Source organism: Cricetulus griseus, chromosome 7 (assembly GCF_003668045.3).
Source record: "Cricetulus griseus strain 17A/GY chromosome 7, alternate assembly CriGri-PICRH-1.0, whole genome shotgun sequence".
Lineage (NCBI taxonomy): Eukaryota > Metazoa > Chordata > Mammalia > Rodentia > Cricetidae > Cricetulus > Cricetulus griseus.
Genome location: NC_048600.1, coordinates 74,061,581 through 74,089,360, shown reverse-complemented (window position 1 = coordinate 74,089,360; position 27,780 = coordinate 74,061,581). Strand labels below are relative to the sequence as shown.

At 47.7% G+C, this 27,780-nt stretch overlaps 2 protein-coding genes across 2 annotated transcripts; one reads left to right on the top strand and one right to left on the bottom strand.

Moving 5' to 3' along the window:
- Positions 1–37: 37 nt before the first annotated feature.
- Positions 38–7,751, top strand: LOC113836806 (dexamethasone-induced Ras-related protein 1). The gene is made up of 2 exons (XM_027427315.2): positions 38–6,397; positions 6,545–7,751. The coding sequence occupies exons 1-2, from the start codon at positions 5,905–5,907 to the stop codon at positions 7,099–7,101; spliced, it is 1,050 nt and encodes a 349-aa protein (XP_027283116.1). The 5' UTR covers positions 38–5,904; the 3' UTR covers positions 7,102–7,751.
- Positions 7,752–8,761: 1,010 nt separating this feature from the next.
- Positions 8,762–23,265, bottom strand: Med9 (mediator complex subunit 9). The gene is made up of 2 exons (XM_027427316.2): positions 23,018–23,265; positions 8,762–10,316 (listed from the first exon to the last, which is right to left on the bottom strand). The coding sequence occupies exons 1-2, from the start codon at positions 23,227–23,229 to the stop codon at positions 10,100–10,102; spliced, it is 429 nt and encodes a 142-aa protein (XP_027283117.1). The 5' UTR covers positions 23,230–23,265; the 3' UTR covers positions 8,762–10,099.
- Between the last annotated feature and the right edge of the window lie 4,515 nt (positions 23,266–27,780).

Genomic DNA, 27,780 nt, shown 5'->3' with positions numbered 1-27,780 from the left:
GTTTGGCCCTTTCTTTCCAATGCAGCCTCCCAGGGCTGTCTGGGATTTACAGAATACTGTCTCTCAAAAGACCTCAGCAACAGAACTGGTTGCAGCCACAGGCTTTCCTGGGCAGCAGACACCTTGGGTCACCTGCCATCCATACCCCAGCACTTGTAGGACATGCCCTTGCTGCCAGGGAACCCAGTTAACATCCACCAACCCAAGAATGGAGGTCTAACAGGTTAATTGACACTGTCATTCTACTAAGGCAGGACATAGTGGATACGCACTGTGTCCATCTGAGCTGGCTAAAATTCAGCTGGAGAACTGAAGAGCTGGAAAGGGCACAAATGACCAAGAAGTGTGGTCAGAAGTTGACATTGGGGCATCAGAGGGGACCAAAGGATAGTCTTCCTCTGCTCCTTCTGGCACTGTGTGGCTATTAGCAACTGGGCCCACCTTGACCCCCAGGACTCCAGGTTCCTTATGGCTTTGGGGTACCCAAGCGTGCTGGACTTTGGGGTGATTGTTCCAATTTACCAGAGACCCTCATCCCTTTAATCTCAGTTGCATTCCTTTGTCAGAGTTCCTCACTGGTCCAGAAAGCCTTGTGAGATTTGGGAGTCCAAGTGATCAGCCTAAGCCCATCCCAGTCCAAGGCTATGCAGACTCGGGGGCTCATAGGACAGTGTCTAAGTGCTACCCCCAAATGACATACTGTTGTTGTCACCCAGAACCCTGGCCAAGGTTTGCATGGCTTTTGCAAGTGCCCTGTGCACAGATTTCCTGGCTCACATTTCCAGACCCTCTGAAGAGGCCTGGGCTTTCCCTCCTAAGCTAAGCCCCAGGCCATAGCATCACGTGGAGTCCCAGGTTAGGCTGACAAGGATGACACTTTGTGTGTATGTGTGTGTGTGTGTGTGTGTGTGTGTGTGTGTGTGTGTGTGTGTGTGTGTGTGTGTGTGTGAGTGAGTGTGGCCTCAGAGTTTTGTTGCCCTGGGCCCTTGACAGAGTCTAGGGAGTCATCCTGAGCCCCACCCCTCCCTCATACAGTTTTGGTGGGTGGAAGGTGCTGAGACCTCTCTACCTGTGTCCTCACTGTAGGTAGTTCCCATACAGTTCCTATCCCACAGCCCCAGCAGATGTCCTGGTATGACTGGGCCAGAGAAACATTGGTACCAATGGAGTAGAGATGGTTCCATTTGCCAATGCTGTCCCCTTATCCAGTCCTTTGCACCGAGGGAGGATCAACTCTGATCACTTGTGTCCCTATATGTATCTACTGGCTTAGTTGGCAGGCTGTGGGTATGGGCAGAAGAGGCAGCTCCAGCTCTCTGACAACTGGGTAGAGACAACAGCCAAGGCAGACATGGAGGTGACATGATTTCAGAGTTAAGAGGGGACTGCAGAGGGCTCTGGGGAGTGGAATGAAACCTACATTTTTTTCCCCTGAGGACAGAGAGCCATATGTGTCCTCATCACACACTCAGCAGGACTGGGTACATGTGTCTGAACCCCAGTGTGTCTGTCAAAATCCAGAAGGAGACAGAAAGGGGGTGGAGCCTGCTGGAGGCTCAAAGGCAGAGGTGGATTGGTAGCCAGAGAGCTGGGACTGCCTCCTGGTTAGTTGGCCCTGTTGCTTTGAGCCCAGGCCAAGACAGTTCATCGTGGTGGGAGCACATAGTAGGACAAGCTGCTCACCCGATGGCCAAGAAGTAAATGGAAGATGAGAAGAGCTGGGTCCTATAGTCAAATTCAAAGGCACACCCACAATACCCTAAAAGCCACCCGCCATGCCCCACCTCTTCCAGGCTCTTCCACTCCCCAAGAGCACATTTTGGGGACCCAGACTTCCAACTCCAGACTCTTGACAAGTGATCATATTCGGTGAGGTTCTTGCTGGTGAAGACTGCAGAGTCCTAGAGTGGCCCTAGGGCATCGCATGAGAAGATCTCATCCTGATTCCCTTCCCTGCTGCTCTTCTAATGAAGCCCTAGACCCGTTAGACTGCAGTCCTACCTACACTATACCCTCTCTTAACCATGACTCCCAGAGGGAGGTCCCACCTCTGAACTACACAGGTGCCTAAGTTTTGTTCTCTGACACCTTCTGAAACCTCCAGTTTCAGTTCTTTGGTGGAGGCACTCAAGCCAAAGTAGACCCCTTTCCTGTTTATTGTGTGTAGACTATGTCTAATTTATCCAGTCAGCGGTGAACACTGTGTGATTCTCACTTCAGGACTATTGTGGTTAACACTCCATGTGAACACTTGTGTATATCTTTACACATATAGATGTTTGCATTTCTTTTTGTTTATATGCTTAGGAATGGAGTTGCTAGGTCACAAATAACATATGCTTGGTAGTGTGAGTCACCTCTCGACAGTTTATGGTGTCTTCATCATTTTACACTCTTTCAACGATCATCTTTTCTGACATGGGGTCTCTCTGTGTAGTCTTTCTCGAGGTAGTAGGGATTGAATCCAGGGTCTTGTTCCCATCTCTCCGATGTGTGGTCGGATGGTACTCCTCTGATGGGATGGCATTGAAATTGAGAGCAGCAAGCAAAAGGAAACAGTGATGGCCAGTTCCTCCAGGCAGCAGGAGTGATGTGTGCCAAGGCCCAGAGCTCTAGAGTGCTGAGCCATGAGCAGTGACCATGAGTACCTGGCACTTGGAAGGTGCTGGGCTATGGCACTCAAGTTTCACCAAACCCTAGGCTACCAGTGTTGCTGGATTTTCTTGTCCCGTTAGGTCCCATCGCCCTTCTCAGTCCCAAATAAGCACACAAAGACTTATACTAATTATAAATCTATTGACCGATGACTAGGGCTTCTTATTGGCTAGCTCTATCTTAATTATTATAACTACTAATCTATGTATTTCTACATGGTCTTGGCTTACCAGAGAATGTCCCAACCTGTTACTCCTTTGGTGGCCTACATGGCATCTGTCCTGGCAGGTTTCCTCTGCCTACCTTTCCCAGAATTCTCCTCATCTCCTAGTCCCGCCTATCTTCCTGCCTTATTGGCCAACAGTATTTTATTCATCCAACCAATAAGAGAAACATATATACAGAAGGACATCCCCATCATATCAGTCCTGCCTAAAGGCTTGAAGACAGAATTTCCCTTGTTGGGTGGGAAGTCAAAGAGTCCCTTTCCTGCCTGACCCTCTACCACACACATCATTTTGTTTTAGCCTCTGAAGGATCCTGAAAGCTGCTGTGTGAGGCTATAGGAAGGTTGGGGAAAGCAGGGGCTAGCTTGCCAGATAGTAGGACTGTGGCAATGGGGAGGAAGTGGTGGGGCTGAGTTGGGGAGGGATATTGTGTACCCCACTTCTCTTTCATAGCCAAGGTCTTCCTGCTTTGGTAGCAGAGATGTGGGTGACCAACACTGGTGGCAGATGAGAAAGTGACAGCACTGGGGTCAAGGGTGTATCAGTTCCTGGCTCTTGCCCTGCCCCCTCCAAGTGTGGGGAGCACTAGAGAAGAAAGGAAGGGCACCTGTAGGGTGAGAAGAAAGATCCAGTCCTAGCTCCCTCCTAGCGCTCCCAGACAGAGACTGGCCCTGAGTCCTTACTGCAGGTACCATGCAGGCATGCCTTCTTTGCTGCCATTGGCCTCCTGGAGGGTCTTGCTTTGGACTCTTGCTGGAATCTTACATCTGTCTCAGAGCCTGAGGGGTCACTAAAGCTGTCTTGTCCGGGGCACCAGTGTCTTGTGACTGGATACTTGATAGCAGAGACTGTATGAACTTGTTGCCCAAGGAATGGAGTCTGCATCATAAAGCATTTTGGGTAAATGAGCCTCAAAGTTGTCCGGAAACCACTGTCAGCTTGCATCTTAGAAAGGACTGAGTGTGATGTCAGGCCAGCCTTGTTATGGACTGTGGAGGGAGAGGAGGCTATGAATCTAAGCTGAGCCTTGGTCCTCTGGATGTCTGTGGGTAGAGCTGGACAAGATCTTTGACCTTGCCACCATAGTAAGTCCTTTGGATCTTACTTGGACTGGAGACCCAGGGAAATGGTGACATTGGCTCCCAGCATACCGAGTCAGAGCCCCAGCCTCCCACACAATGCCTTCTGAAGGAAAAGGAAAAGGACCCCCAGTCTGTGGTGAGCAGCCCTCGCTTGGAACCTTGAATGGCCCTTTCCTGCAGTGAACACCCTGTGCTAGTTAACTGTCCATAGCAGTCCTGTGTTTGGCTTGGGCTCAAGTTTTCACAGATGAGTACAGACAGCCCAGATGGAGAAGGAGGGAGCATCAGTGGGGGCAAGAACCAAGAGTGGTGAAGGACTCTCACCCCACCTGGCCTGTCCTAGATCTAGCTGATGAGGCCCTGGTTACTCAATTGATATGGATGTTGAAGAGGCCTGGGAGGGAAGGGGGTGAATATGAATATCCCACTAGGCTGAAACGGGCCAGACAATTCCAACAGCCTCTACAGTGGGCACTGTTGTGGGGGACACAAGCAGAGGTGAGGCTGGGACAATTGAGAGCCCAAGTCCCAGGCCTCCTTGGTAGGTAAGCAGCTTGCTTCCCTGTGCTTCATTAGCATCTTCATCTGTAAAGTACAGAGAGTACAGAGTGCTGCTTCTGCCCTCCAGCACTGTCTCCAGGGAGGGCGTTATTATCACAGGACCAGAACCACCAAACCAACACCCCTGGGCTCTGTGACCCCTGGGCAGGATGGCTGCTGCTGCTCTACAGAGGCTAGGCTTCTACTGAGATCTTGGGTCACAAGGAAGAGATGAAACCTTGAGGGCACTATGCAAATATCTCAATAGGTGGGAATGACTTAGCCCTGCCCGTGGAGCACCAAGACTGCCTGGTTGGGTGAGTGGCATTTGTCAGCTGGTGGGTTTCTGGTCTTCTCCTAATCAGACAAGGTCAAAGCAGAATGAAAACACAGCTTGACTTTGTCATCACCAGTTACAAGCAGCAGACACATCCAATTTCTCCCCAAGCATTACTCAGTCCTGGTTACTGATCAACCTGCTGCTGCCTTCCTCCTTGAGCAGCCTCCCTGGTTCTATACACTTTTATTGTTCTGACCAGGACCTGGTCTTGGAAAGTGTTTGCACTTTTAATTTCACAATCAAGGAACTGGTGCCATCTTCCAAAAAGGGAAACTGAGCTACGGAGAAGGCTGTGCTCTCAGACCTCCTCTGAGACTGGAGAAGGCTGTGCTCTCAGGCCTCCTCTGAGACTTTTGGCCCCACTCAGCTCACTCAGTGCAAAATGAGATAATTGGCCCACAAGAGGGAAAAAGTCAAAAAGCCATAGGAAACTGTAGGGGACGCTGGCCTAGGACTGATTCTTTTTTTTTTTAAAGGGCGTGTCTCTATGTTAGGGGCAGAGGATAGTAGCTGTGCCTTACTGAGGTCCCCACAGACCCGATTGTCTTTAATTGGGAGAAGAGAGCACGGGAGTGGGGGTCGGTTTCAATTGGCTCCCCGCCTTACACTTTACAGTCCTTCTGGCCTGGCCACAACCTCTCAACGCGCCCGCGGGGCTCCCTGCTTCCCTCTGGTGGCAGAAGCTCAAAGCGCGGACTTTAGCGCAGGAAACCCCAAAACACCGAACACAAAGCCCCTAAAGGCAGCACGGGCCTGGGGACCTGAGGGGCTGGCTCTGGGAAAATGCCCAGCAAACCTGTTGTTATCACCGGATTGTATTTTCTGGGAAACTGAGGTCCAAGGAAAGTGAGTGTCCGCGCAATGGTGTTGAGAGAATGGGGATCCCAGGTGTCAGTCACAGGCACACCAGGACCCCTGCGGCCGTACCGGATCCTGGCATGGCGGTAGTTTGGACTTAGTTTTTCTTCCAGCGCACGCACGTAGGGCTGGAGCAGAGCCGCGGGCTCCAAGGCGGAGGTCGCTGCATCTGGGAGGAGCAGGGCGTGCCCGGGGGCGGGACATGACGCACCTTGGCGGGGAGGCGCCAGCCCGGGAGCTTCCGCACGCTGCATATAAGGGCGGTGTGGAGCGCGGAAAGCCAGAGCCTGCTGTCCCCAACAGCCCAGCTACGCTCGAGCGGTCCCGAAGCCGAAGCCAAGTCCTTCCGCCACTCCCGAGCCTCTACCTTTTCTCGGCTCCGATTCTGCCCCCGGGGCCCCGTTGCCCAATGAAACTGGCCGCGATGATCAAGAAGATGTGCCCGAGCGACTCTGAGCTGAGTATCCCTGCCAAGAACTGCTACCGGATGGTCATCCTCGGCTCATCCAAAGTGGGCAAGACTGCCATCGTGTCGCGCTTCCTCACGGGCCGCTTCGAGGACGCCTACACTCCTACCATCGAGGACTTCCACCGCAAGTTTTACTCGATCCGCGGCGAGGTCTATCAGTTGGACATTCTGGACACGTCCGGCAATCATCCGTTCCCCGCCATGCGGCGCCTCTCCATCCTCACAGGTGAGTGGGGGGCCGGAGTCGGGGGTCTGTGTGTTTGTGTGTGTGTGTGTGCGCGCGCGCGCGTTGGTGTGTCGCACATGGGGCCGCGGGCGTGCATCGTCCCACTCCTAACAACTGCCCTCACCTTTCCTACTCGTTCCCCTATAGGAGACGTTTTCATTCTGGTGTTCAGCTTGGACAATCGAGACTCATTCGAGGAGGTGCAAAGGCTCAAACAGCAGATTCTAGACACCAAGTCTTGCCTCAAGAACAAAACCAAAGAGAATGTGGACGTGCCTCTGGTCATTTGCGGTAACAAAGGGGACCGGGACTTCTACCGAGAAGTGGAGCAGCGCGAGATTGAACAGCTGGTAGGCGACGACCCTCAGCGTTGTGCCTATTTCGAGATCTCAGCCAAGAAGAACAGCAGCCTGGACCAGATGTTCCGTGCGCTCTTTGCTATGGCCAAGCTGCCGAGCGAGATGAGCCCCGACTTGCACCGCAAAGTGTCTGTGCAGTACTGTGACGTGCTGCACAAAAAGGCTCTGAGGAACAAGAAGCTTCTGCGTGCGGGCAGCGGCGGCGGCGGCGACCCCGGAGACGCCTTTGGAATCTTGGCGCCCTTTGCGCGCAGACCCAGCGTGCACAGCGACCTCATGTACATTCGTGAAAAGACCAGTGTCGGCAGTCAGGCCAAAGACAAGGAGCGCTGTGTCATCAGTTAGGAGCCCCCAGCGTCGGCCACACAACCTGAGGACCTTTTTTGTTTAAAAGTCAAATCGGATTCCTGGGCTAGCCTGCGCTCTCCGTGCCACGAGGCCTCCGTGCCAATTGGCCTCCTCCCTCGCTTCTTGCGACCCAGCCCTGAGCACAGGGAGACCATTAAGGGACAGTCATCTGTTGTGAAAGGAAAGAGAACTGGCTAAGACTGGACTCTCTCGACACTGATACCCCCCGCTGGTGCCTGCCCTCACTTTTGGGATGCCAGGGCCCAGCAGAGAAGTACTTTGCGTTTTTTCTCAAAGACCTGAGAACGAGAGTGTGTAAAGTTCGTCAGCCTGTGAGACTTCAAGTAACTAATTGTCCTGCCTGCTGGAGGGCCAGGACCAACAAGGCATTATCTTGTCTGTGATTGGTGTTGCCATGACAGCTGCCAGCCACTTCAGTCCTCTGCAAACTGGAAACTTTGGCGAGAGGTGGGGGGGTTCAATCATAGGCAAGAGACTTGTTTACATGTATGTGTGTGGAATTGCTCAAAAGAAAAAAACCATAAAACTTGCACTTTAATTTAGTTCCAGTGTCAACATGACATGAACAAAGTATTGTGTGAGGTCTTTATTATTTTTTTATTTAAAATAAAATAATTAAAAAATGAAAACAAGGTTTTCTTTGCTCTTGCTTTTAGGGAGTTGGGTTCCTGCCTTAGTGGCAGTAGCCAAGCAGAACTGGGGGGGTGGGGGGGACCTTGCCTTCTGAAAACAGCCTCCCAGCTTCCAAGTGGGACATGCTCTAGACCTTTCTGGCTTTTTCTGTCCATCCTTTACCTATCCTCCTGGCCTGTCACAGAGGGCCTCATTTCTAAAGATATAGTGTCCTTCCCCACTGCCCCATCTGTTACTCAATTGTGGCAGGCTATAGAAAGCAGTCAGTCTTGAAACTCTTACCTTGATTACCACAAATAAGGAGCCTGAGAGTTGTATCTGGGAAGATGCCAGTACTAGATGTTTATCCCCTGCCCCAGGATCCAGCAAAGTGCTGATAGCTTCCCGTATAGCCCCCAGAAGCACTCACCAGGTGAGGCCCATCTCCTCTGCACTTTGCTGTCTCCCTCTGTGGCCAAGGGATCATGGCTTGTGGCCCAGATCTCACCATTCCTGTCAACTTGGGGCAGGCCTCACCTTCCAAGCCTCTAATCTCTAATTCTTCAGCTGAGAAACAGAGGCACTCTGTGTGTGTGTGGGGGGGGGGAGGGGTGTTCATGATAGTATCTCAGGATCAGCACAACTGCTGTACCCATGAACCAAGTATCTGGTGGTTTTCAAGAGGGTCTTGAGCTTCAAGGGATGTTCAAGATTGTCCTGGGGGTAGGACTTCAATCCTGCTTTAGGAAGGGCCACTTCCAAGGAACTGTGCCTCTCAAATCACAGAAAGGCATTCACTTCTCAACAATGGATGGCTGGGTTGCCCAGGGTCCCCTGCAGGAGACATGCAGGCTTTTATGCAGTTTAATGGGTACACATGCTGGGTGGGGGAAGGAGCACAGAGAACATTTTGCCTCTACACTGCCTAACCAACACTCCCTTCTAATTTTTTATTATAAAACCTGCACTCCCAGGGTTTGACTCCTAGCACTGTTGAAAAAAAAAAGACAGTAGGCAAACCCTGTATCCTGAGAGTAGAGCACACTTTTAATTCCGTATCTGCAAATGTGACAGGTCAGCACACTGGAGCAAAGAAGATTCCATCCCCTTTGGCCCTCTAAGGAGCCTTCTGTCTCTGCCTAGCAGGAGGATCTGAAGCTCCTGCATCTCAAACTCAGAGCCCACTTTTCTGTCCAAACCACTGGAACTCAACACCCTCTTTCACACATCCCAGGCCCAACTGTGAGGCATCTTGGATAGACAATGCCACCAGAACCCCTGCTAAAAACGTTCCCAGCCAGTACTCCTGCCAACAAGGCCAGCTGGCAGGCACCTGCTAAGTCTTACACTGGTCAGCCCAGACCGTGCCCATTTCAAGATCTAAACAATACTGGGTACTTCCCACCTTACTCCTGAGAGGACGAAGGGCCACCCTGCCCTCAGTGTGACAGTCCCACGTGGGACTAGCAGAGCACACTCTACAACTAGCACACAGCTATAGAACCTCCAGGCTTAGCTACCCCTGCCCTACAGACCTGACTCTCACGACACACACACCTGGCTGAGGAACCACCCTGATTACCCCTTCCAGCCACTCTGCTCTAAACCAGAAGTGTGCAGGGACCATGTGCAGGGTAGCAAATATGGCTGACTCCCTGGTTAGAGAGGAGATGACGAGGTAAGCCAGGGCCTATGAATCAGGGCAGAGCTGCTTGCTCAACAGCCTTTTTGAGCCAGCGTGGGAAGGACAAAAGGCCCCAGGCAAGCAGTGCTTTGGCTATTCTGAGCACTGCCTGGAGTGATGGAGATAAAGGGAGCAAGAGCCTATAAGGCTAGTGTGCAGGAGGCTGGAAACTGGAGTTGGTGGCTGGCTGGCAGGGCTCTGGGATGACGCCCCCGAGATACAGTTTCATTCAGTAGCTCAAACAAAAAAGGAAGTGAACAGTTTTGGGGGAGAAGCCACCCACCCTCTGGCCTTTCAAAACAATGTTCACACTCTCCCAGCCTTCTTTAAAAATTATATTAAATCCATGCCATCTGAGTGCAGGTCTAATTTATCCCATGAATTCTATGCAAATGCTTCATGAAACTGCTGTTAACAGGAACAGTATGTACCAGATATGCACTGATGATATGGGGAGTGGGAGGAGCCAAAGGAAAGAAGGGAACAGCCACCTCCTCTCCTTCTGTGCCCTCCAGATCTGTTGATGGGACCAGAGCGTAGCTAATCAAGGCTGAGTACAGCCACTGAGGCCCCACAACAGCCATATGTGGCCTCCCAGTTTAGAGCTGGGCTCCCAAGGAGATGGACAGCACAGGTGTGAAGTTCTCAGTTCTTTGGCAGCTGTCCTGGGAGTTGGTCCTACTCCTTGGGGATCTCAAACATGCAGAGGCTCTTGTACTTCTGCAGAAGCTCATTCTTGGTCCTGACTTGCTCCCGGAGGCTGTGAAGCTGCTGCTGTTGCTGCTCAGGACTCATGTGGATGCCAGGCATGGTGCCTATGAGCTTCCGCATCTCCTGGAACTTTGTTTTGAGAGCATTCAGGTCCTGGTGGAGATCTGGGCTGTCCTTGTCCATGCTATGGGCAGCAAGGGGTGGGGGGTAGAAGGCAGTCAGTTAGCAGGTGCAGCTCATCTCTACAATGGCTTCCTTTGATACTCTCTGATACCTTTCAGAATGTTGTTTGACATGTCTGTCCCCTGACTAGGTTGCCTATCCCAAAAGACAGGGTTTGGTCTTTTTGTTTATTTTGGTTTTTTTCCTTAGCTTTAAGTTAGACCATAAAAACATTCCCTTGACTAGCACACTTGACAAATCAGATACTTATACTCTTGCTCCCCTGAGGGCAAGGACTGAGCTTGCTTCATCACAGGTGTCTCGCTGGTCTGGCCCTATACATAGAACACTATGCTCAAGAACTAATTGTGGATAAGAACGCTTGTACAAGTATGACAACTTGAGTTTGGAGCCTTACCGCCCATGTAAAAGCAGGGGCACAAGTGTCTATAAGCCCAGCTCAGGTAGGGGTGGGGTGCATAAAGAGGCAGATCCCAGAAGCCAATGAGCCAAAATAGCAAGCCTCAGTTCTATGCAAGGGAATACAGTGAAGAGTGATACAGCAAGGCACCCCAAGTACCCTCTTGTAGCCTCCCTACCACACACATGCACATACAATATACAAATTAAGTTTTCAAAACACCACCTGTCAAAAGAGTGAATGCCTGGAAAGCATGGCCACAGCCATGCTAAATGAATACACCATTACCAATCACCAGCAGATCACTACCCAAAACAAAAAACAAACTTGATGGCATACTCCACTCCACCTGATCTAAGCCATTTCTAGGCCAACCAGGAGACTCTGAGCTAGCAGGACCTTCATTTCACTGAGGTATGGTACTGGGTTAGACTTTAGTTAACATAAAAATGAATTCCCATAGAGCTAGTCATGAATTTAACTCAGCTACAAGTCACTGAAATTCTTCAACAGACATATGCTCTCTTCTACCATGATTCTGCAAATGCCTTCTTCTGGGTCAAGTCCATTTTGAAGGCAGATCATTCATGTCCTTTCACAGCTGTGATCCACTGCAAAAATCCCCACTCCTGACAACAAACCAAAAGCAAAAGAATAAAGATCCTAAGATCAGCTGGGCGGTGGTGGCGCATACCCTTGGTCCCAGCATTTGGGAGACAGAGGCAGATGGATCTCTGTGAGTTCAAGGACAGCTTGGTCTACAAAGCAAGTCTCAATACAGCCAGAGTCGTTACACAGAGAAGCCAAGTCTTGAAAAAGTAACTCCTCCCAAAAGAAAACCCTGAGAAAAAAAGGAATCACTGTCTGGAAGCCAGGAAGCATAAGCTTTGGAACAAGCCCCAGCTCAGAGCACAGACACTGAAGACTGCCACTGATCAGGTGTCAGAATTTAAAATAGGAGGCTGGAGAGATGGCTCAGAGGTTAAGAGCACTGGTTGCTCATCCAGAGGTCCTGAGTTCAATTCCCAGAAACCACATGGTGGCTCACAACTATCTGTAACGTTATCTGGTATTCTCTTCTGATCTGCAGGCAAACATACAGGTGGAACGCTGTATATGTAATAAATAAAACTTTTTTAAAGAAAGAAAACTGGCTCACAACACAAGTTTAGAAGTTAGAGTAAAAAACAAACAACAACAAAACCCACAAAATTAAAACATGGAGGGAGGTTTATAATAATATAGTTCTTGAAGCAAACCTAACCAGTCCCAAAGAAGCTGGAATTTAGAAAGCAAAGTGTGGGCCATGTGTAAGATGCTCACTTCTGAAACCCTCCAAACTCCAGACACTGTTCTTTACCAGGTGAACTTTGGCAGGGGGAGTGGGGAGACTTCAAACCATAGGGAAAGGTGCCTGGAGGCCTTGGGCTGCAGGCCTCAGGCTGTTCACCTGCCCTAGTTGGTAGTGGTAAATAGCACAGAAGTCCTGGGGTGAGGAAAACACTCTATTTGGGAACCTGTTATGCCAGCATGACTATGAAATCCCCAGGCCTAAAGAAAAGGGTCAGGCTTGATAGTGAGGGAATAAAAGTCGAAAGCTCTAAATGGGCCTGCCTTTGTGCTCAACGTTAGTCACCATCCAACTTTAGAAGGGAAAAAGAGAGAGACTAGGTCAGGAACGATGGAAACCATACAAACAAAGACAAAGTTAGAGCACCATGGTTCCGTCTACAGTGCCTTCTTAAAGAGTGGGCAGAAATCCTATGGCCACGGGGGCATGAAGAGCAGAGCATCCTCCTAGCAGCCATCATAGGCATTCAGGCACGAGTCCCAGACTCTTGAACAAAAGCCTAGGAATGATGGGTGCATCTAAGAACATGTCCTGATTTCCCCCAATTTCTTTTTTGCACAGAAGCAAACTGGCAACAAGTGAGCAGTGTGTACTCCAGCAAGGCAGAAACAAGGGGAGGCCATGGGTCAGCAGGCCAGCCTCCTCTCAAACCCCACAGTCACTCTCCTCACCTTTGGGTAACTTCACCTAGCTGCCTACATCGACCCCCATTAAACTTCTGTCCTCCTCAGAAGCATGTCCCACCTGCTAATCAGCCCTGGGACTAGGGCCCCTCGGTCCTCTCTATCCACAGCCTTTCCTACCTCTAGTCAGACTCCAGGGGCTTTCTTGGCCCCAGATCAAATGTTCCTCTTAAATATTAGTACATGTTGGAGGGGAGATAGATAGATCTATCAAAGTGATAGATATCAAGGCTTAGAAAAGGGAAGACCTTTTAGTCCCAAGTCTCAGAGAGACCTGTGTTAGCATACAATGCAAACTTGTTATGTGGATCATCTCAAAATGTGCAATAACATACAACCTGTGTATACATGTTATTCTGAAATATAACAAATGTGGTTCCCATTCTTGTCTTTTAATCCACATTAGAGGTCTTTCATATTAATATCCACTTGATTACATTGTGAAATTATTTAATTATCTGGAATGCTTGCAATTCATCAAAATAGCAATGGACATCTTTACATAACTGCAAAAGTATTCTAGAAAGAGAATGTCCTACCAGGGGGAATTCTGGGTCAAAGGCTTTATAAAATTTTTGACATATATTGCCAGAATACTCTCTGAGCCCAGCAACACACACCTATACTCCTGCTTTCTTGGAGACTGAGGCAAGAAGACTAAGAATGAGGCCAGTCCAGGCAGCAAAGACCCCATCTCAAACATAAACATGTCTCCTCAAAACTCCCCTGACTGTGGGCAATCTTATCTGGCTATTAGTGGCTACTCCCTGCCTAGCAGTGATCTGGTTTTCTCTGTAGTTCTGCCAGCACCCACAGGTCTTTGGTACAGTGGCTCTGGACTTCCCACATTAGCTTTCATTTGCCACAAGATTGCAGGTGTTACATTCTCTTCAGTGATCAGTCACAGAAGGGTCTGCTACTTTGAGAACTTTGAAAAAATTGCCTCTACAGCATGCCTTTGGGCTTTTCCCTCATCCCAGCAACTCCCACAACCCTCTCTCCCAAGTCTAGCTCCTCCTCCAGCATCCAGATTTTCCCCAGGAGTCTGGAGAGCCTGCAAGCATCCACAGTGCAGCTGCTATCTGCCTGCCTCTGTGTACATCCACAGGACAGCAGTCCCTGCCCAGTATGGCTGCCCTCTCCAATTCCAGCCAACTCCCCCTCCCCCACACTACTTCAGACAACCCATTGCTAGTGCTTCTTAGACATCCAAGTCCTCCCTCCTTCTAATCCCTGTCCTACCCATCTTTAGAAATCCAAGTCTGAGCAAGTCACTATGATGAGCTGAGGTGGCTCTCCACCCCAACATACCCATAACGCAAATTCAAATGTGAAGAAGGCCATGGGTGAGCACTCTTAACTTCCTCTTCCTGGACCCTTCTCTGGTAGTGTTTCTTTTACTGTTTTCTGCTGGCAGGGAGGCCACCCTCATGGAGACCATAAGGGCCTGGATCAGTTCTACAGTGAGTCTGAAAAGAACTGGCACAGATGCAGAGGCTGGGAAGCAGCTCTTCCAAACACTCCAGACAGGTTCTAAGGGCACCCTTTCTGTTCCAGGACACAGCGGAAGGAGTAGGCACTGGGTGGACACAGGGTGGGCACTGGGTGGACACAGGGCGGACAAAAGGCCAATGGAACTGTGAATCCCAGACATGGCCTGTGGGGGAACTTCCTGCACAGCCCAGAAGGCCTCAGCTGGCAAGGAGCCTGTGTGTGGGAAGAGGAAGGTCAGCAACACCCTGTTCCCACAAAAGAGGTCTTGCTGACCTGCCTTGCACAGGCAGGAGGGATGCTTGCGCTCATCTCTTGAACTCCCTGTGCTGGGTCAACAAGGATGGCTCTCCTGTACCCACTAGCAACCTAAGACATTTGACAAAAGCATGACATTTAATTAAAGCCACATTGCTTAAGTACCTAAATAGACAGACTACTAACTGAGTGAGCCAAAAAAGCGGCACATAGGCAGGGACACCTCCCTTCACAACTGGTAGGCGGGGACACTTAACTTCAAATCAGATGAGATAAGCTGAATTTGAAGGCCATGCTTTATTCCTCCTTTCTTGTCTATGTCCTTTGTAGCTTCACTATATACAAAGAAAGGCTTCAGAGAGTGGGCTTATAATAGTTCTTACAAGCATTCCCTCTCCGCATTCTTTCAGATTTCAAAAAATAGGCCTGGTGTGGTGGCACATACCTTTATCTCAGCACTTGAGAGTCACAGGCAGGCATTTCTCTATGAGTTCAAGGCCCGCCTAATCTACATAGCAGTTCCATGACAACCAGGGCTACATGGAGAGACCCTGACTCAAAATAATAAGCAAATAATAAAGCCTGTAAATTCTAGTACTGGCATTGAATCTAGGGCTTCATGATTGACAGGCAAGCACTAAATCACTAACTTCCATCCTCAGTCCTCTTTTCAATTTCTATTGCCCAGGCAGGCCTTGCACTCTCCATCCTCTTACCCCAGCCTCCCTAGCTGGGCTTACAAGGTCGTACCACCAGGTCTGGCAAACATGTAGTTCATATATGTTGTTGCCTGCATTCATACCTGGAAGGGGGAGTGTAGATTGAGGAAAGGAATAGGCAGGACACAAGAGATAGTGTTGGGAGGGCATCCAGTGAATACTGAACCCCCCATGTTTATTGTGTACAATCTTCATACCCCCATCAAAAGAGGAGGAGAAGGCAAAAGACTGTCTTACCAAGATACAAAGAACAAGCAAGCAATACCCAAAACATCAAATAACTCTATCTTGAGTTAAGTCTTCTATTGTTCAGGCAGGACATGCAGTGACCACCACATCCTATGCTAAGCATCCTGTTGCATTCACATCTTAGGCCAGACATCCTTGTTGTCTCACCTTGGAAGAGCAAGAGCAGACAAAAACTCTGACCTCAAGTCAAGATGGAATAGAGTCAATGCACTGGATGCTGGAAACCCCCTGGTCCTGTTTTAATAGGGGACTGAGAGCATGTTTATGTTTTATTCATAGGGAAAAATTGAACACCTAGTCTGGTATGTGAAACCAAAGAAAGCGAGACCTGATGACATCATAGCTGCGGAGGCTCTGAATCTGCGTTCCTGATCCTCTGTACAGTGTGAGAAGGAAAGGTGACTATGGTTGGTGATTCCCAGTTTTTGATGAGCCTGCTACACCAACTTCCAAGGCATCTGTGAGTTTTAATTATTCTAGATCTGGTAAGAACTAAATGTTTGACAGTTTATCAACACACATCTTGAGAGACAGAACTCATTTTTTGCCAGTTAAAACTCATTTCTACTGTAAAATAAAAAGCCACCATGATGGACAGATACAACTGTGTTTTGCCAACTCCATCATGATGGACAAACACTCGAAGTGAGCCAAAAACAGACATCCCCCTGTAGGTTTTTCTACCATGTGTTTTTGTTACATGACAAGAAAAGGAACAAACACAAACTCATGCTCAGAAGCTGTGAAGGAAAAGCTGAGTGAATCTGACTATATGAAATCATGATTTTAAGTAGGAAAAAAATCACCATGACCATTACCAAAGTTGAAAGAAAAGTCAACAGCCTGGGAATTTACATCTGAGAGACAAAGATGAAAGCATAACTCAATAGAAGCACAGCAAACTAGCAGGGAAGGGTACATATAACAACAGCAGCAACAAAAAAATTAAAATTGCAAACTAGGCATGATGGTGCACACCTTTTAATCTAGCACTCAGGAGGCAGAGGCAGGTGGATCTCCAAGTTCGAGACCAGCCTGGTAGACATAGTGAGTTCCAGGCCTGCCAGAGCTACATAGTGAGACCCTGTCTCGAACAAACATAACTGTACATGAAAAGATAGACTGAAAATAATAAAATATGCCAATCAACTATCATTTCTGACCTAACTATCAGACTAGCCAGTTAAAAGTGTAATGGTAGCAGCAGAGGTATGGGGAAAGAGAAAAATACACTGGTAATAGAAGCATATATGGATGCACTCTTTCCAACTTTCCTAATAGTGACTGGAATGTTACAGTCACGTACCACATCACTAGAAATTTCTCCTGGAGACTCTAGAACTCATTGAGAAAGTGCAGACCTAGGTAGTCATTTCACTCGAACTACAGGAGCAGAGCACAGATGCACTAAGAGTCACTGGGTGGAAAGCTTCAATGACTGATGACTCAGTCCTATGTGGAATTATGTACAGGTCTGGGAGAGGGAGGCAGTGAAGAAGAGTGGGAGACAGAGCACTTCCTACTTTCCATCTATGGAATTGATCTTTAATTTGTTTTAGTGCTTCTTAGGTGGCAGATTTATGGGCCATTACAGGTTAGTAGAGTTTTTAAGTTAACTGAAGTAGCCTGATCTGAAGTTTGGAGGAGTCAGCTAAAAAATGAAATGAGCAATAGCTGTCAAAAAAGAAACTGCATGTCCCCTGCTTCAGTAGTCCCATGGTAGAGGATTTACCTCACTGTAAACTCAAAAGGGCTGTTCATACCAGCATGGTGCCTGCTGCAAAAATGAAATACCAATTGAAGACCAGCTGCATCTCAGACGGATTCTCTGCAGCCCCCTTAATGAGACACTTCCATGTGCACAGGATGGAATCTACAGCAGCCTATGGATTCTAAAGCAGGCACATGACAGCCTGGCCCCCATTTCTATGACTTTCTGAAAAGACACATTGATATATATAAACCCAGAGAAGAAACTTAAGGAATTCCCAGCAGCCACAACTTGTACTTGGCAACTGTTCCTTTAGTTAATTAAAACCCCCCTATGATGTAATTAATGATGAGCTTTTTAGGAGAACAAGGTTAAGTCCTCTATTTCAGACTTTCCATCCTTACTCATCCCAGGAGGACACATTAGCTCAAGGACTGGCGAGGGAAGCACAGAACAAGGTATCAGAGCCTGGCAGAGCCACCCTGGACCACTAGGCCTGCTGCTGGTCCCCATTCCCCTGACTCCTGGCCTGTAAGATTTGCTGGCAGCTTAGTCCTCCAAGAATAAAGGATTAGCCTTCAAAGGAAATGCTGCCCTCAATTTCCTGACTCCTCTACAATCTCTCTCCTTCCTTGGATTGTGCTGAGCAGTGACCTCAGGAGTCATGAGTGCACACAGCTTTCTTCCTTACCCAGCTGTTCTACCCTCCCTTCTTCCCTCATGTAATATCAGACTCACAAGTGGCATTACCCACTATGAGCTTTGACTCCAGGCTTCTTAAATCCCTTCCTTCCCCTGACCTTGCCATAGTCCTACTTATCTTTCCCTCTCACTAGCCTACAAACTCACACAACACCCCAGAGCTTTCCAAACTGGACCTACCCCTTTTCATGAAGGCAGTGCCAGTTGACCTCTCTGAGCATACTGCTTTCTCTTGGGCCCTATTTTCTTTCTTCCTTTCTTTTCCCCTTCCAAAACTTGGTTTCTCTGTGTAACAGAACTAGCTGTCCTGAAACTCGCTCTGTAGATCAGGCGGGTCACAAACTCAGAGATCCGCCTGCCCCTGCCTCCCAAGTACTGGGATTAAAGGCACGCGCCACCTCAGCTTTTGGTGGGTCCTGTAGGGAGACACCCTAGCCCCGCCCAATAGTCCTGGGACAGGTACCAGGTGGACCCGGGACTCGCCCATAAGGGCGTGGTGAAGGAAAGCCCGGATGACGTAAGGGAGCTTCTTAAGGGGCTGCACGTGGGGACCCGGGCCCTCTTTTTGTTCTGGCCGGGCTTGCTGGGTTCTATAACCTAACTCTGGCCTGTGTTTTGCCTTGGTGTCTTCTTGAATAAAGAGACTTTAATCCTAACAGGGTCCTGTCTTTCTGACTGCAGTTTCTTTTACATGCCTAGTGGCCAGTGCTAGCAGTCACATACTTACAAGTGCCAAAGGCTCTGAGTAGGAATAACACATCTTCATCTTGTAGGATGAATTGAACTGGCTTTTCTTGAAGAAGCCTTTTCTCCCCACGGTCCTTTCCCTTTGGCTGGTCAGACACTCCAGGCGGGTATCTTATTTTCTCTTCCAGACTAGCAACTACACTAGTTCCGGCTGGGGAGTGGGTCAAGACTGTCGGTGTGTCCTTAGTTGTCTCCTGTTCTTAGACCACCTTCTTTCACACTGCTTACATAGGTGTGGAGAAGGCTACACCTTTCTATCACTGGCAGGTTCTGAGGTGTGGGGAAGGCCATGGTCAAAGCAGCTGTTTCAGAGTCAGTAGGTGAGTTAGCCCTTGCCAGCTGTCTTCTGGTAATCATTGCTTGTCCTTCCTGTTCTTATGCTAAATAATTAAATAGAAAAGCCTGTGTGATCAACCTGCCACTTCTCATAGGTATGTACCTTAGAGTTCTCCCAGTTCCATGAGAAGTGGAATTACCTGCCCAAGGCTACCTAGCCACAAGTCACAGAGCTGCAATTTGAACCCATTGTTCCCGGCTGGCCTGGAACAAGACATGTAAGCCAGGTTGGTCTCAAATTCAGAAATCAGCCTTGGTCTCCTGATGGCCAGCATTCAGATCTACTGATGTATAGAGACAAGAAAATTACAGCCTGGGAAGGCTTAGTATTTACAAAGATGTTAAGGCAAGCCTCAGCACACAGACTTGAATTCAGACCCTCTGACTTCATAGCATGCTCTTGCTACATCTCACTTCCTGTCACTAAGGCTGGCCCAACCCAAGTACTCTGCTGGCTTGGGAGCATCCACTCTGCAATGTTGATGAATGTGTACCTATTTGTGTTTTAATTTTTCCATGTACGTCTGGGTTACTCTAGATAACCCCAATACTCTGGCACTGCCCTGAGATGGTGAGGGTTTTTTGTTGTTTGTTTGCCTTCCTCTTTTCTGTCTAATGTATTTGCCAAAAGCTAACACAAAGTCTGCCTTACACTACATACAGGATGTTCATGTTGTTTGAAGCCAAGGGAAGGGTCTAATGTGAGACTCAAAGCTTTGCACTCATTTGAAAAATTGCAGATGAGCACTGTACTGGCTAGTTTTATGTCATCTTGACACAAGCTAGAGTCATCAGAGGAATGAGTCTCAACTGAGAAAATACTTCCATACGATCAGGCTGAAGGCAAGCCTATAGAGCATTTTCTTAATTTGTGATCGATATGGGAAGATCCAGTCCATTGTGAGTGAGCCATCCCTAGGATGATGTTCCTGGGTTCTAGTAAGAAAGCATACTGAAACTAGGCATGGTAGCCCACACCATTAATCCCAGTACTTGTGAGGCAAAGGCAGGTGGATCTCTGAGTTCAAGGCCAGCCTGGTCCACAAACAGTTCCACAGCCAGGGCTATATAGAGAAGCCCTGTCTCCAAAACCCAAAAGAAAAAAGAAACGATAAAAAAGAAAGCAGGCTGAGCAAGGCATGTGAATCAAGCCAGTAAACAGCACTTCTCTATGGCCTCTACATCAGCTCCTGTCTCTAGGTTTCTGCTCTTTCTCCAGTGGTAAACAGTGACATGGAAGTGTAAGCCAAACAAACCCTTTCCTTCACAATCTGCATTTGGTCATGATGTTTCATCACAGCAATAGTAACCCTAACTAAGGAAAGCACCAAGCCATCATACAGAAAGGCTGCCTCAACTCCAACGAAGATGGCTATTAAGAATTTTTTAAAGATTTATTTATTATGTATACAGCATTCTATCTTCATGTATGCTTGCACGCCAGAAGATGGCAACAGATCTCATTATAGATAGCTGTGAGCCCCAGATCTCATTACAGATGGTTGTAAGCCACCATGTGGTTGCTGGAAATTGAACTCAGGACCTCTGGAATAGCAGCCAGTGCTATTAACCTCTGAGCCATCTTCTCCAGCCCCTGCTATTAAGATTTTTTTTTAAGCCAAATGGCAATTCCATATCAGTGAAACATCAAAGGGCATGCCAATGTTCATAAACATGGCTGAAATTGTAATCTTTTTTTGGGGGGGGGGTGTTCGAGACAGGGTTTCTCTGTAGCTTTGGAGGCTGTCCTGGAACTAGCTCATGTAGACCAGGTTGGTCTCGAACTCACAGAGATCTGCCTGCCTCTGTCTCCCAGAGAGCTGGGATTAAAGGTGTGCGAAACCACCACCACCACCGCCCAACTGGAATTGTAATCTTGTCTTAATTTATTTTTAGTATTTAATGGTTTAGCAGAAGTTACAAGTTCAGGGGTTTGCACCTACTGTCCTATAGCTATACAGTCAGCACTGAATAACCTGGTCAATGCCAGATCATATATACAGTAATAGTCTAATGGTTATAATGTAACCAAAACCTTCCTTTGCCTAGTGACACAGTAGCTGTGGTAACACTGCATCAGAATGCATCACTTACACTATTGTGAAAAAAAACCCACAATAATTTTGCCAGATATATGAAAGTATAGCATATACAATTACAGGTAGTGCCTAATGCTTGATAAGGATATAAATAGTGATGTCACTAGTTTATGCATTTACTATAATGAACTTTTTACTATGATTTTAAAGCACACTCCTTCCTACTAAGAGATTCACAGTTGCTAGGTGTAATGGTACACGCCTGTAGCCCCAGTACTCAGGAAGCTGCGATAAGAGGATCAAAAGGTCAAAGGCAGTGTGGGCTTTGTAGCAAAAACCCTGTTCTCAAACAAACAAATATATAATTAAAACCCCCCTTTTAACAGAATGTCTTAATATACCAGCAGCAACTTTCATACGTCCCATGCTGCCAAGACTCTTTTTTGTTTATTATGTATGTGTGGTATGCCTTATATGTGCGTTGGGGTTGCTATTTGTGTCTGTGAATGCCTGCTGAGTGTGCAGGCAGTCGTGCTAAGGTAGGTTGTCTTTTTCTGTTGCTCTTCACCTTATTGCTTTGAGACAAGGTCACATGATGAATGGAAGTTCGGTTTCAGCCAGGCTGGCTGGCCAGAGCTCTCAAGATCTGTTTGTCTCTACCCTGAAATGCTGGGCTACAAGTATGAGCAGCCATGAGTGGCTTTTTATGTGGATGCTGGGGATTCAGGCTCAGATTGTCTTGCTTTCACAGCAAGCAAGTAGTCTCACCCACCAAGCCATCCAACACTCTCTTGCTGTTACCAAGAATCCTGACAGCACCAAGAGGCCCCATGGAGTAACTGTCCTGCACCACCTAAGTTTATCAAAGCACACTTGAGATGAGAATGTTTGCAGGACAAGTCACCTCTTGGAAGTGACACAACTGTATATGGAAATAACAACAACAACAAAAAAATGTAAGCCAGATTGGAGACTGGAGACTCTGGGTCAGAAAGGTAACACCCACATCCTTGGATATTCTGTTGAAAGTTAATACTGGGTGGGACATAATCATTTGGAGCAACTTCCGTGTCTTTGTTTCAAATGTTTTCTAGCATCACTCCACCCCTCTCCAGTTGTAAAAATCATAGACTATTATGTTTGTTTTTCTCTGCTCTGCTTCTTACTGTGATGGTAAACTGATGGTTCCTTTCCAGTGTTCATCCACAGTACTTAACAGTGCCACACAAGTAAAGATACTGCCTAGTATTGAAACGGGAACTGTGTTCAAGGTGAGAATCTCACATCTAAAATCCACAAATATTCGAAAACTCTTAAGGGGACCACATAATGCTACAAATGGAAAATCCCACACTAGGCTTCATATGAACAGTCAATTGTATAAAATTGCCTTTAGGTAGCCGGGAGGGGTGGCATACACCTTTAATTCCAGCACTCGGGAGGCAGAAGTAGGCGATCTCTGAATTCTAGGCTTGCTTCTACAAAGCAAGTTCCAGGACAGCTAGGGCTGTTACACAGGGAAGAAACACTGTCTGGAAGAAAAATAAAACAATTGCCTTTAGCCAGGTGGTGGTGGCTCATGCCTTTAATCCCAGCACTCGGGAGGCAGAGGCAAGTGGATCTCTGTGAGTTCAAGGCCAGCCTGGTCTGAGTGAGTTCCAGGACAGCCTGCAAAGCTACAGAGAAACCTTGTCTCGAAAAACAAAACAAAACAAAAGTTGCCATCAGACTATATGTGTAAGGACTTGAGACCCATCCCAAAGACGCTGAGGGGTCTGGGATGCGAACAAGAGGAGTGCACCGTAGAACCTGTGAATTTGCTCAGTATGTGAGCTTCACCTGGATGCACAGTGTAACTCTCAAGGCCTGGGAGGTGGCTGAACTCAAAAGGCGACTGTGCGGCTCCTCTGGGAAAATGGGGCGTGGCTCAGAGCGCGCTGGCTTCCGCTGCTCGGACCGAACCAGCAACACCAGAGGCCGGGAAAGTTGGTGTCTTGACCTCTCCTAGGCCCTTACCATTTGATGACATTGTGAACCAACGGCAAAAAGGAGTAATTCTCCTCCTTCCCGCCTGCGGGGGACTGAGGGCGCGGAGCCGGCGGCGGCGGGAGCGCGGCGACCGGTAGAGGCTGAGGCGGCGGCAGCGGCTTGGACTCCGGCAGCAGCTCGGGCGGTGGCTGCAGTGTATCTTCGGCCTGTCTCCCACCGGTCACCCCGGAGGAAGCCATGGTACCAGGCGTGCGGTACTGCCGAGAGTCGCTGGATGCTTACGTCACAGATGTGCGCCCGGGAGGCCGGGTGGGGAAAGGGTCTGAGCCTGCGCGCTGGGCGTAGGCGGGCAAGTGTTGCTAGGCGACTGGTATCCAGACGGCTAAATTAAGCAGTCAGGAGTAGGGGACCTATTTCAGTCATCTTTTTCTAGTTCGCATGACAGAGAAGGGTCAAAACACCAACAAGGACCCCCCCCCCGCCAGTCCCCGCCCTGGGACTGGCAGGAAGAACGGATGACGCCGGTGAGCGCCGTGTGAAAATGGGGCTCTGAGGCAGCGAGCATCCTGATGACAAGGACCTACGCTTCTTTGTGTCTTGCCAGCCTCCAGGAGGGCCCCTGACTGGCGACAGCAAAACACACCATACAAACACATTGTCTGCCGAGGTTCCACATGGCTGCCGAGGGAAAAATTAACCGTTCTTCAAGCATTTAGTCTGCATCTAGCAGGTGCCATATACTTATGTGTATAAGCAAAAGCGGGGGACTTCTGATAGATATTATGTTTTCCCAAGGAAAATATGACATGGAAGCTGTATTATAAATTTCTAGACAAGAAATTAGGAAAGCTGTCAACTGGGAGAGGCCATCTGTCCTTATTCAACCCCCATGCCAGTAAAGAGAGGCAAAGAGCTCAAAAAGGAACAGGAAGGGGCTGGAGAGACGTCTCAGTGCTTAAGAGTGCTCAGTGCTCTTCCAGAAGACTCTGGTTTGGTTCCCATCACTCACAAGGCAGCTCACACATGTCTGTAACTCCAGTTCCAGGGGCTCTGATACCCTCAGGCATACATTCAGGCAAACACCAGTGAACATAAAGTAAAAAATAAGTCATGAAAAAAGGAACAGGAATGTGAAGTTCACAGTGGCAAATCCCAAGTGGAGCAGGGATGTTGCTGACTTCAGCTGCCTTGGGAAGGGCATTTGGAGCCAGATCTTCAGAAATGGAATATTGGAGGTGTTTTGAGGTTTTTAGTTATGGGTCTCAGGATTGTTTTCTTCTGAGCTGCAGAGAGTGTCCCAAACAGAAGAAGTGGAGAAAGTGTTGGGAAAAGAATGATTGCAGTGTTGCATAAAGGAACACAGACAAAGTGAAATTTGACAAAGTGATTTCCTTTTGAAAAGTGAGTGTACCAGAACCCAAACCAAGAGAGCAAAAATACTCATTAAAATGCCCACTGCCTTTACCTCTTACTTAGATGGTGACTGCATTCCATCCCATTGGTGGGAACACAACTTCACAATATAACATGATGAGCTAGTCACCCAAAGGGGAAGCAGGGTTCAGGACATACTATAAGTCCTTGTGGGACTAAGTGTCTTTGATAGAAAAATGTTTCTCACTGCAGGAAACTGTAGGGTTTTCTTCTAGCCCAGTACCTCTCCACCTAAGGGGTGGATTCATGAGTCTTGGGGGAGAATGGAGGATGGAATGGCCTATTGAAATTGGACCAAGTGTGCCAGAAGAGATTAGACACCTTTGGAGATATCTGGGAGGAATTATGGTAAAAGTAGCAGTTATCACTACTGTAGAATGAAAGCAACAAGAAACAATTAAAACCCTCATTTAATCCACTAAGAAAGTTTTTCATTTCATAGAGAAGGAAACAAGTTAAACAAGAGCTATAATAGCAGCCCCAGGATCACAAGGTCACAGAGCTTCCTTGACACCAAGTATGTGGTCTAAAATCTACAGGTAGGTGATCTTAAGTTCTCCCTGATCTGTAAATTTTTTATTCAAAGTGTTAATGTTTTTATCCAGAATTCAAAAAGCAATCTAGTAGCCACCAGTAATATCCTCATAGCATGTCATCCCCCCCCAATGTGTTTTATAACTTAATTACAAGCCCCAAATTCAACGTTGGCAGAATGAGGGCATCTCTCTAAAAAGCACTTAAGATATAAATAGATATGGTTAAAGAAAACAAATTGGGAATGTAGGAAGCATGAATAAGTATGGTGCATTGACAGTTTGCCCTAAAAATAGTTAATATAATTAGTGACAAAGAATAGAGCTGACTTCACAACATTGAAAACAGATGTCAGAAAAATGCTCCCTATTCTGGTTTCATTAAAGCTGAAATTGCTGCAAATAAGTGTGTGTGTCTGTACAGCCATGCTGAGGAAAGTTAGAAAAGGGGATGGCACTGAGATGGATCTAGAGACATTATGTGAGAAGCTTCATCCAGTTCAGCTGCGGCTGTATTTTTCCTGGGCAGGTTTGCAGGGCTTCTCGGGGTACCTTGTTCCATCAGGTGTGTGACTGAAAGACCAGGCTTGAACAGCCTGCCTGCCTTCAAGCCAGACTCCACCTCTTGGGAGTGGTATGAGTTTGAACAGTTGCTTAACTTCACTTTGAATAGCTCCATAGCATCATAAGAAATCTGAGTGGGTTATTTATGTATAGCAATAGTGGGAATGTGTCCCCAAAGTTCATGTGTGAGAAACAATCCAGGGCCAGGGGTAGCACCTTTATGAGTCCTTAGGTTGAGTAACATGGATGAATTCATGTTACTTTAGGAGTGAATTCTTATGAAGGGAATAGGTTTGCTATAAAAGCACATTCTGCCCTCTCTTGCTCTCTAGTCAGACAACACCTGTTGTCATATTATGACAGAACCATAAGCCCCTTGGCAAATGTGGCTCCTTGACCTTGGCCTAATCAGCCTCTGCAACTGTGTACAAAATTTGTTCATTATCAATTACCCAGTCTGTGGTATGCTAGGTTTAACAAAAACCTAGACTGGCAACAGATTGAAATATACTCAGGGGCTCAGTAGTTCCAAGTACTGGCTGCTCTTCCAGAGGACGTTGGTTTGACTCCCAGCATCCACATGGGCATAACTATATAACTCCAGTTCTGGGAGGTATGACTCCCTCTTCTAGCACCCACTAAAGGGACAGAGAATTGGAATATGGTACATATGGTAGGCACAGAAACATTTGTTGTAGCCGGGCATTGGTGGAGCACGCCTTTAATCCCAGCACTCAGGAGGCAGAGGCAGGCAGATCTCTGTGAGTTCGAGGCCAGCCTGGTCTCCAGAGCAAGTGCCAGGATAGGCTCCAAAGCTACAGAGAGAAACCATGTCTCAAAAAAACAAAAAAAGAAAGAAAGGAAGGAAGGAAGGAGGAAAGAAAGAAACATTTGTTGTAGTATTTTGTTTCTTAAGTTGCAAGGGGAGGGCCTGGAGGACCCAGCACCCATGAGCATCCAAGGCTCTCTTCTGACCCCCTTTAGCACCCACAGGCATGGGTCTGTGCATGTACACAGAGATACACTCACATACACATAAAAATAAATTAGAAAGGGGACTTAATATGTGGAACTTGCTGTAAGCCTGTGGCAAGTTAACTTGCTTTCCTGCGCCTCAGTTTCCTCATCTGCAAAAGGTCCCGTAAGAGCACTGCCACTTTAGAGCTGCTGTGCCATTGTTGGTGCAAATGTGTCTAGATATTAGTGCAGGTGCACAGCAGATTTCCTTTTTAGCTTTAAACCATCCTTTTGAGAGGAAAGAAAACCAAAACTAGACTCCAGTGTTCAGAGAGGCTCTTAATCCAAATACTCAAGAGCTTGCTTGTGTTCAGTTCTGTACCAAGTCCAAAAATACTCTTGTCTCCATCAGACGCCGTCATCATGTGATGGGGGCTTTTTTAACAGAGTGTGTTCCTAACTATGAGTCCTCTTTTTATTTTTTTTCTCCTGGCATGTTGGGCAGGTGGGAAAGCTTTGCTTTTTGTGTGGCTTTTTTTTTTTTTTAAAGCAATCACAGTTCAAATGAAAGGTAGTTCTATGTGTGTCAAGTTGGACTGTAAACCTCGAGCTGTTGCTGAACCTTGGATGCATTGCTTGCCCCAGTCCCACCCAGCCTCCCCTTTAATTTTCTTCCTTTCTCTTCCATTCAGCAACCTCTCCTTACCAAAGAGACTCCCCCATCCCGATGTCTCCCAGAAGCCCTCGTGTGGGCACCTTTCAGCACAGAAATCAGACTATTTCTTTTAGTCTCGGAAAATTTTTCTTTTAGTCCCTTGTTTTCCTTTTTTGCGATTTTCCAGTCAGTTTCCCTCTGTGTCACCTTGTTTTGATAGAAAACAAGCAAGGCAGTTCCTTCTGGTAACCAACTTTGTCTAAAGTGGTTCATTATTGCTCTGAGGCCATACTCCTTCTGTGTCTTTTACCAGGTCATTTTCATTCAAATTACGGTTAGCCAAGCCTTTTTTCTGTATGCCAGCTGCTCCAAAGTTTCAGCCGCCATCCTTTCTTTTACCCTTAAAACAAATGCCCTTCTCTACTATGTCTGAAGTTTGCCATCCCCCCAGAAATTATTTTGCCCCACTGATAGAACATATGCTTCATGTGGAGGAATTCCTGGTTTAATCCCCCAGCAGCTCCAAAAGAGAATTATAAAGCAAAAATAAAACTGTTCAAGAGGAATGGTGAAAGGTGGGGGTACAGGGAGCACCCTGTAGTTGCCAACATGGTTGTCCCTGGGGCTAAGTGGTCAGACTCCTGGGG

Bases quoted from the DNA above. Each gene is read 5' to 3' on its own strand.
- LOC113836806 (XM_027427315.2), top strand. From the start codon at position 5,905: ATGACGCACCTTGGCGGGGAGGCGCCAGCCCGGGAGCTTCCGCACGCT. The intron at 6,398-6,544 runs GTGAGTGGGGGG...GTTCCCCTATAG, and splicing joins GCGCCTCTCCATCCTCACAG to GAGACGTTTTCATTCTGGTG.
- Med9 (XM_027427316.2), bottom strand. From the start codon at position 23,229: ATGGCTTCCTCCGGGGTGACCGGTGGGAGACAGGCCGAAGATACACTG. The intron at 10,317-23,017 runs GTAAGGGCCTAG...TGCTGCCCATAG, and splicing joins GTTCACAATGTCATCAAATG to CATGGACAAGGACAGCCCAG.